The sequence below is a fragment of the Odontesthes bonariensis genome, chromosome 4 (assembly GCF_027942865.1).
Source record: "Odontesthes bonariensis isolate fOdoBon6 chromosome 4, fOdoBon6.hap1, whole genome shotgun sequence".
NCBI classification, from domain to species: Eukaryota; Metazoa; Chordata; class Actinopteri; order Atheriniformes; family Atherinopsidae; genus Odontesthes; species Odontesthes bonariensis.
Window position 1 is genome coordinate 6101291 of NC_134509.1, and position 9404 is coordinate 6110694.

The following is a 9404-nucleotide window of genomic DNA, read 5'->3' on the forward strand; positions in this document are numbered from 1 at the left end:
CACAAGAACAACAAAATAGAGCACAATAGAACATGTCACTCGGGGGGGGCAGAGCGAGGAGGAAACAGACACAAACCAGAGACAAAGCACTAAAAATGAATTTACCGATAAAATAGAGAAACAACAAATGCAATATACAAATAGTAGTAATAATAATAATAATAATAATAATAATAAAATACATAAAACTAGATGTGTTTTTAGCTGCTTTTTAAAGTTTGTAATATCTGTTGACTGACAAATGTACACTGGTAAAAAGTTCCAGATTTTTGGTGCATAAAAACAGAAAGCAGCTTCACCCGTCTTTTTATATTTCATCCTAGGAACACTTAATAAAGTAGCACCTGATGATCTCAGAGCTCGACCCGGAATAATAGTGAAAACACCCAAAAAAACAACAGTTGCACTTGAATATGAAAGCCTGTTTTTTTACACTTTGAGGAAACCTTAAAGCCAACAATTTCTTGTTTGTTTCTGAGAGATTGGAAAAGTGCGATGTATTTCTATATTTTTCTCTTCTGTCCTGTAGGTGCGTGCTTGGAAACACCACAATCCTGGCAGAGTTCGCCGGGGAGGAGGAGGTTAACCGCTTCTTTGCACAAGGCCAGTCGCTAGGGGCAAACACCACGAGCTGGCATGCTAACCCGGGAACCAATCAGAATCGCATGGGCGGGGCAAATCAGTCCCACTCGATTGGCCAATGGAGCAGCGGCGGTGGCGGGGGCAAGGCCAACGGGGGCGATCTGCTGTGGGGCGGGTTCCCCCAGCACTCCAGCTTGTGGGGACCGCCTGGTGGAGAGGACGCCCGCATCATCGGGAGCCCCACTTCTATTAACACCCTGCTGCCTGGAGATCTGCTGAGCGGGGAGTCCATGTAGGATGGCGCCCCGATGCGCTGACCCACCGTCCACCGTGTCATGTAAAGCCATCGGTGGGCGGTGAGGTGGAAAAGGAAAAACTCCAAACGAAAAGTGGTCGAAATAAGCAAGAGCAAAACCCAAGCAAATCATGTGGCGATAATCAGTATCAGTTTAAACTGTCTTGATCTGTGAGTTGTGAATCAGAAGCCTGGGGGTCCCTAACACAGACTTTACAGCCCCATACCTCTGCTTCACTGTTCTTTTTTCCTTTTTTTTTTTTTTTTTTTTTCCCTTTCAGTATTTTTGAAATGCATCGTAGAAAAGTAACTGAAATGAGTCAAAACACAAAGTAACCTTTAAAGAGTTTTTAAGGTTTTTTTTCCATAAATATACATGACATTCTGTGTGAAGAGTTTTAAAAGAAGCAATCAAAGCTGCCATCTAAGACTTTCCTTTACCCTGTAAAAAGAAAAACTTTAAAAAAAAAAAACTAATCATCCCAAAATAACACTTAAAACAACCATTCCCTCCATATCCATGGCCAATGATGTTGTTCAAAGACCTTTATAAGTTATGTTAACGTTTGTTTCTCAGCACTAATATTAGCCTTAAGTGCTCTCTGGCCCAGGTCCTTCCCAAGCCGCCTTTTTTAGTTTGTTTTGTAACTGAAGAAATAGCTGAAATCTTGCACAGTTCACCTCTGAGCCAACAAAGTGGTACAGGAACACGACTGGTGACCAACTCTGTCACCGGGCAGTAAGAAGGCCTGGCCGCATGACTGGCACTACCAATCATCTGCTCAGTTATTTTCATTTTTCTCAAAGGGATTGACGCAGCTGTTCAATGTTTTCTGTCATTTTTCAAGGTGTAAATCCCGACGGTTATTTTTCGCAAAAATATAAGCTGAGAGAATATTAATTGTCGACCTTGCTGCGCACGCGTGTGTGTTTCCTTATGAACGTGTATGTCCGGTGGAATCTAATCATCTACACCTGCAGACTCAGATCCTTCTGGTCACCTTCAGCCTGAACTCCAGTCGCTTTACTGGTGCTTTGTTGAATTTTTCTAATGTCCAGTTGTTGTTGTTTTTCTAAAGCCCAGCCGCCTCCCCGATCAGCCAGTTTTTCGGAGGGGAAAAGAAAAAAAATGTACTTGGTTTTATTTTCATGTGACAGTAACATTGTGCAATATACAGCATCGACTTTTCTTCCGTCCATACTCCACCGGGGCTGGTTTGTCTTTTCTTTTTTTCTCCGTTTTTTTCTTTTTCTTTTTGTGATTGTTGCTGATTTCAGCAAAAAGACTTTAGAACTTCAAAAAAGAAAAAAAAAACCTTACTCCTTTTCAAAACTTGGATTCCCTCCAGGCCTCCAAACCCCTCTGAAACTGTTGGGAAAAACTTTGCAAAGAGGAAGAAGCAGCTGTAGAACTGTGCACGCGGCAAACTGTACTACGAAGTGACACTGGGTACACAACCGGGCACACTTCCTCTCTGCGTGCCACAGCCACACCCAACAGAGACTGAAGCCACAGTGGGATTGGATGGTTCTGGGTATCTGGCACAATACCAAATAATCCTAATGCAGTAGACCTTCGAGTGTTCCTTGCGCTTGGTACTGTACAAACAGAAGAGACTGAGACTTTTATAAATTCAAAGGGTTTGATCATAGCACTTATGAAGAGCAAATCGCTTCAACTGCAATCCAATAAATCAAAAAAAAAAAAAAAAAGGAGCAGCAAAAACATTGCAACCAACAACAAAAAAAGATTCCTGCTCTTCTACGTACTGTATCGATTCCGTGGAAATGTGTATGCCGTTGTTCCTCGGTAGCAGGATGAAGGGAAACGCAACCGAAATGTACCATCAGACTTTGGGGCAAAAAAAAAACAAAAAAAAAAACAACCCACCGGTTTGTTTTTTTTTTGTTTTTTTTTTCGCCCCCCGCCTCCTTTGAACTATATCAAAAATGAATATCACTGTTACTCCAAAATTGTTCGCCTTGTTCTTTTTGGAGGCACTAGACTTGCAATGTCAGCTGTCTCCGACACCCGCCGGCCTGCCAGCCAGCAGGTGAGGGGGGGGGGGGGGAGTCGGGAAGGAGTGGAGTGGGGTGTGGGAGTGTCCACTGAGTGCCTCTTTGCTGTGGTCCTCTGGGTGTCAGGCGGCAGCCCCACAGTGCAGAACTTCCTCCTGGCCTCCACTTGATCCTCCCCTCCGTCTGGCAAGAAAGACGGCACGCCCCCCCCCGGACTGGCCAATCACGGCTCTGTGCCACATGTGGCATCTCCAACGGGGGGGGGGGGCGCCACCACCACCACCACTCGACCCTGCTGTCGTCCTGCCGCCCCGACCCCATCTCTCAGTTCTCTGACACAAAGATCACTTTAGCTGGAAGATGTAATAGTCATATTTCTGGAATTTTTGCCAGTGTACTTTGTATTCTTTGGAGAAAATCAATTGACCTTTTTTGTTTTGTTTTGTTTTGTTTATTTCAGTGTGTTATATTGTGATAAAGATACTGGCTGCTGAACTAGCCCTTCACTGTTCATATGCAGAAACACTTTGGTCAGAGGTGCCTCTGTATGTTCATCCTGTGTGTTGAATGCAAAATGAGGATCAATACTACAGACCGTTATTGATTGTCTATTGTTTTTAACTGCTCATGCTTTCGTGTTTGACAGTATTCTGTAGTACTTCCAGGTAGTATCTTGAGATGTGTAAAAATACGGTGTCTCAGACGGGAATGTGGGTGTCTGCCGCTCCAAGCTGCTCCGCCTGCCTGCAGGCTGCCCCCCCCCCCCCCTTCCTCTTCTGCCTAGCTGCTACGCTATAACCTCCTCCACTTTAGCCAGACCCAGTAGCCCTCCCCTGACCAGGCACCAACGGGCCCCTTTATCCGTTTCTATGCAAAAGACTAGAGGCCGGGCCCCTTTACAGAACGCCAAACCTGACTTTGTCCCCTGTGCGCTCCTGTCGGCACTTCAAAATGGCCGCCGCCTCTGTAAAGTCAGGCTAAGCCACTAGAACACTGTCATAGTAAAGTGAAAACGCATGATCAAAGGTTGGCCTTTCTCTCTGCGCTGAAGACACTTCTGTCCAGCTTGATCTCAGGGTAGGGGAGTTGATGATGGCAGTCCTCTCTACTGTGAGAGCAAACAACAAAAAAGGCCATCGAAGCAGCAAAAAGCTTAGAGACATTTTGAGCTCATGCCTTGAAATTGAATCTTTATTGGAAGGGGAAAAGGCTTGTTATGAACCCTTTTTCTTTTCTTTTTTTTTTGTTCCCCTGAAGGTGATCTACTGTTACTGTTTGGGGGGGGGCATGTGTGTAGGAGATGCCAATATATTGTGCCAATATGGATTAGCTGTGTCATACTGTATCTTTTCAGAGAGCACTTCTGTTCCCTGTTTGGAGGAGCTTTGATAACCTTAGCAGAGGGTGCAAGGGTGGGGGGGGGACCGGAGGGATCAAAAAAAGGGCGGCAGCATCACACCCTTCGATGGCTGAGATTTTTTTATTTTTTTTATTTTCAATGCTTTTTGTGGGGAATGCCCCATGCTAAGAAGAAAATATTAACTCAGTTTGGGGGTTCCAGTTTGCTACAGTGCACAGTTGATAATGGGTAATCCCGGGTACATATTTTTTTAAAACCAAAAATTAAATTGCATTTTAACGTCATTTTTATGAAGTTTGACATAAAAAGCTTAAAAATGCTACAAAATCTAAATGAAAAAAAAAAGAAGAAGAAGATGATCTATAATATGTTAAAGCTCTGCACTTCTAGCTGAAACGTCTCCGGCCCCTCAGCCTCTGCCACCGGCATCTAAAAGGTGGTGGGAATGTTGACCGGGGCTCAGTTTTGTGGATGCTGTATTTATCTTGTTTTGTGTTTTGTGTCCTGCTCAAAGCAGGCCCGCCGAACTGTACATTTCCACAGACCCAGATGGCTCGGGCCACTGTATCAGCCTCACTCTCTCGTTCTGCAGCAGCAGGAGGGGAGGGGCACATTTCAAGAGGTACAACGTCTTAAAAATGAAAAGAAGAAAAAAAAGTATACAGGAAAAGGCTACCTTTCAGGACTTTGAGTCCTGCAGCACACAAGCAAAAATCACTATTGCCTGTTTCTGTAACTGCCTTGATCCAAGCTCAGACAGACCCAATAGCCGAGGACCTCCCAGCATCCTGTACTAACTGGAGAACCCTGACAGCTACGGGTGTTTCCCATGCTGCACCAGCATCGAGAGGCTCCCCTCTCTACAGCTCTGTTCTACATAGCAGTATATGTGTATACATGGCGTATATATACTGTGAGCACTATGTGGTATCACCTCTTCAGACTTCTTGGATCGTAACCTCTGAAACTTTTCAGTTTAGCTTGAAAGGTCCTGGTTTAATACAGCTGAAAAAAGAGCAATATGTTTTTTTTTTTGTTTTTTTTCCCCGCAAATAAGTGATGCAGAGGAAAGAATTTGGGTCGGTGTAAACTGATACTTGACTGACCGAAAGCTACGTCTCTCTTACGTGGAGATGGATATGCACGTTCCGGTTTTGACGACATGCTACAGTACTCTGAAGTGCTTGTACTGTATATGTGTGTATTTGTTAATTAGCCTGTCTTAAAGCCCAACATGAAGCACCTGGTCTGATGCATATTTTAACCCACTTGTTAAAAAGAAATCACAGACATATCAAGACAAAAAAAAAAAAAAAATTGAACAAAAATACTTGAATCAATGAGCGCCAATAACATAATGTGAAGTCAGTAATTATTTCTTTTTCTGTCCATCTGGCAGGTACACTTACGGGCTTTTTAGAGAATATCAGATATGTATTGCATTAGGTTACAAATACAAAATCTTTTTTGGGGGAAAAAAGGTCATCGTAGGTGTGTGCTTGAAAGTCAGATGTTTGTATGAATGTGTACTAAAGAAACTGTGTGTGCAGGGCACATGTCCTGCTGTTATGCTCCACTCAGTGTGTTATATTATGTCTGTTATTAAATTTTCTTTTTTGTTCTGTCAAAATCTGTTCTGATGGACGTTATCTTCTAACGTTGCACTGAGTGTCTTCTGCCCCTCACTCAGCTAATCGTAGGAAACTAAGTACAGAGGGGCGATGGTGACAATTCACGTGTACCTGTTTACTCAAGGACTTTTTATTCCCCCCCCCCCCCCCCCCATTCTGTCTGTTTAAAAAAGAAAAAGAAAAAAAAAGTTATCTACCTTATAGTGGCTTTTTATTGTGAAATAATCCAGTACGGGGATTATCATTGAGTATTGCACCATTTTGTTTCAATTATGGGGAGAAAAAAAAATGTAGCAAAAAAAAAAAAAACATTTTAAAAAGGAAAAAAAAATTAAAAACCAGAAAAAAGGGATTTAAGAAAAAAGACAAACCGTGCCCATAGATAGCCGTAGAAGGACTAGTTCTCCCAATGTTAACGTGATAGAGAGGTGGAAAGGGATAAAGCGTGGGAGGTGAGTTTGTTACAAGACTCATTTCAGCGGTGCCTATCTTTTCTGTCTTTGTTTTCGCAAAAAAAGCCACCCGTCGTTTACAAGCATTTCATTTGTCCGAAGTCCAAGGAAAAATAGGACTTTATAACGGGAACGTTGTGAAAGGACAAATTTCATCTTTCACCAACTGCGGACACGGAGAATCTTGCAAAATGGAGATTTTATGCTACTTTCAGAACTCTGGGATTGATCAGTGTTGTGTCATATTTTAAACTTTTAATTTCTCTCTCAGTGGCTATCTTTGTGTGTATTCAGTTGTGGTTTGATGTTTTCTGTGATACTGCGACGCAGTTTGCTCACTATCTTGCACACTCGTATATAAAATTAAAAAAATAAAAATAAAAAGATGTGGATATCGTCTCAGGAAGGCCAGGGTTCCAGATACCAACTCCATCATTTCTAGTTTTAATGTTTGTGTGGGGGAGGGCAGAAAAAAGCAACTTACTACACAACTCCAAGCAAGCACTGAAGTATGAGTCAGTGGGACATAGAGTGCCACTGTTTCTTTAAAACGACAATAATTTTTTTCTTTTTTTTTTTAAATGTTAGTAGCAAGTTACATATTTACCAAATAAGACTGAGAATCATTTTTGAGAAAAGTGGAGCGCTTTACGTGTGAAATCTATGTAGAAATTGCTTTACATTGAAACGATGAACAATGGTTTGATTGTCAAAAAGACGGTGACAAAAAAACAAATGTGTACATTTTGACCTCTTAAAGTTTCCATCCTGTTGTTCAGGAGTATCGTGCAAGCCGCCTTCTTTCTTTTTTTCTTTTTTTAAATGATCTCTCGTGTCCATTATTGTTCCTGTGACAGGTAGTCAGTAGTCGAGAGATTTCCTAACATGTAACAGGTGGGTTTCAGAGGGAAGTGGAAATGGAGGAATAAAGCTGGTTTTTAAAGGATCATGATCTATGCACAAGTGGGTGGGACGAGTCCAAACACCCGCCGCTGTACTGCAGGTGTTTGTTGACTCACACTTTGGGATTCAGGGTTTGATGTAGGGTTGGTTTGTTTTGTTTTGTCATTCATCCCCCTTCCCGACGCCCCCCCCCCCCCCCCACCACCACCTGATTAACGCTTTAGCGAAACTTTACATTGCATTGTCACGCTGTGTTCTCCTTAACCAATGAGCGCTCATCCTTCTGCTAAAGCACTGTGGGTTGTACTGAAAGGAAGGAAAAAATGCCCATGACTTTTAAGGCTGTCTGGTTTTTTTCTTAGGGGAGGAGGGTGGGTGGGTCAGGGAGTTGGGGGTTCATTGCCTTTGCCTTTCTCTTTACTTTGGGGGAAAATTTAAAAAAAATAAAAACAAAAAAAGCATTAAGGAAAAATGTCTGTAACTGAAATGCAAACTTGTGGCTTTTAATGTTGTTGTTTTTTTTTTCTCCTCATAGAATGTGATTGTTAAAAACATGCATCGAAAAAAAAGTTTCCATGGATTATGGAGCTTCTTTCAGACTATATTAATAAATTACAAATTTTCTTGGCTGTTATTTGTGGTCTCGTCCCTTTTTTTTTCTTCTGCAAAACAGTTTACATACGTCTCTTCATTGTAATTAATGTTAATGTGACAAAGTTAAGTTACCTCAAAACAGTCGTGTTCAAAACTATGAAAACAAATATTTTGGGAAAGCAAGTTTGAATATTGCTGACATTAAAATGAGCCAATTAGCAAGCTAAGCTAAACTGAGCTAAGCTGATGTTGGCTTTGGCTAGCTTAGATTTGAAACCCGGGGCCTCCTCCCAGTGGGACGGGCCCGGAACACCTCACCGGGGAGGCGTCCAGGAGGCATTCTCACCAGATGCCCGAGCCACCTCATCTGACTCCTCTCGATGCGGAGGAGCAGCGGTTCTACTCCGAGCCTCTCCCGGATGACCGAGCTTCTCACCCTATCTCTAAGGGAGAGCCCAGACACCCTGCGGAGGAAACTCATTTCGGCCGCTTGTATTCGCGATCTCGTTCTTTCGGTCACTACCCACAGCTCGTGACCATAGGTGAGGGTAGGAACATAGATTGACCGGTAAATCGAGAGCTTCGCCTTATGGCTCAGCTCCTTCTTCACCACGACGGGCCGGTGCAGAGCCCGCATCACTGCAGACGCCGCACCGATCCGTCTGTCAATCTCCTGCTCCACTCGTCCCTCACTCGTGAACAAGACCCCGAGATACTTGAACTCCTCCACTTGGGGAAGGATCTCATTCCCGACCCGGAGAGGGCATTCCACCCTTTTCCGGCCTGGGAGGAGGCCCCGGGGAAGACCCAGGACACGTTGGAGAGACTATGTCTCTCGGCTGGCCTGGGAACGCCTCGGGGTCCCCCCAGAAGAGCTGGAGGAAGTGGCCGGGGACAGGGACGCCTGGGTCTCTTTGCTCAAGCTGCTGCCCCCGCGACCCGATCCCCGGACCAGCGGAAGATGATGGATGGATGGATGGATGGATTTGAAACCTTTAAAGGGATAGTTCGCCTCTTTTGACATGAAGCTCTATGACATCCCATATTAGCGACATCATTTATGAACATCTTCTTACCCCCTGCTGCGTCCTGTGAGCAGAGTTCCAGCCGAGTTTTGGCGTTGAAGAAGGTAGTCAGGCTAGTTGGCTGGGGTTTAAAAAATAAAGCGTTTTGCTTCTCAAAACAATATGTGTTCCAAAGAGTAATACATTTGCAACACAAAATCGTTCATCCAGAAAAAGTCAGACCTCACACAAGCGCCAAGCGATTGTGAGGTCTGACTTTTTCCTGGAGAACGATTTGCTGCTTCAGTTACTACAGCAGAGGAAACATCTCTCTGGTGACCAGTAATGTAATGTAATACAGTACACGGAAAGAGTAATGTTGGTGATGTTGCAGGGTCTGAATTGAATAATTTTCTCAAAGTTTTGTTACAGAATGTGCAAAAAAAAATTGGCAATAAAGAAGAAGACTGCCAGCTTGCAAACATGAATTTGAAAAATTTCCAACATTTGTCAAAGGAGACGCTGAACTGTTTTCATGTGTTACAGAGACTATAAATGTACTCT

General features: G+C 43.4%; 1 protein-coding gene across 5 annotated transcripts in view; it reads left to right on the forward strand.

Annotated features, from left to right (window-relative positions):
• The window catches only part of tnrc6c2 (trinucleotide repeat containing adaptor 6C2), a 54730-nt gene extending 46854 nt beyond the window's left edge, over positions 1 to 7876 (forward strand). For all 5 annotated transcript variants that reach the window (XM_075462624.1, XM_075462625.1, XM_075462626.1 and 2 more), the window contains one exon: positions 530 to 7876. In XM_075462624.1, coding sequence (XP_075318739.1) covers positions 530 to 878 — 349 coding nt within the window. In that variant the 3' untranslated portion in view covers positions 879 to 7876. The remainder of the gene's footprint in view (positions 1 to 529) is intronic.
• The last annotated feature ends 1528 nt before the right edge of the window (positions 7877 to 9404 follow it).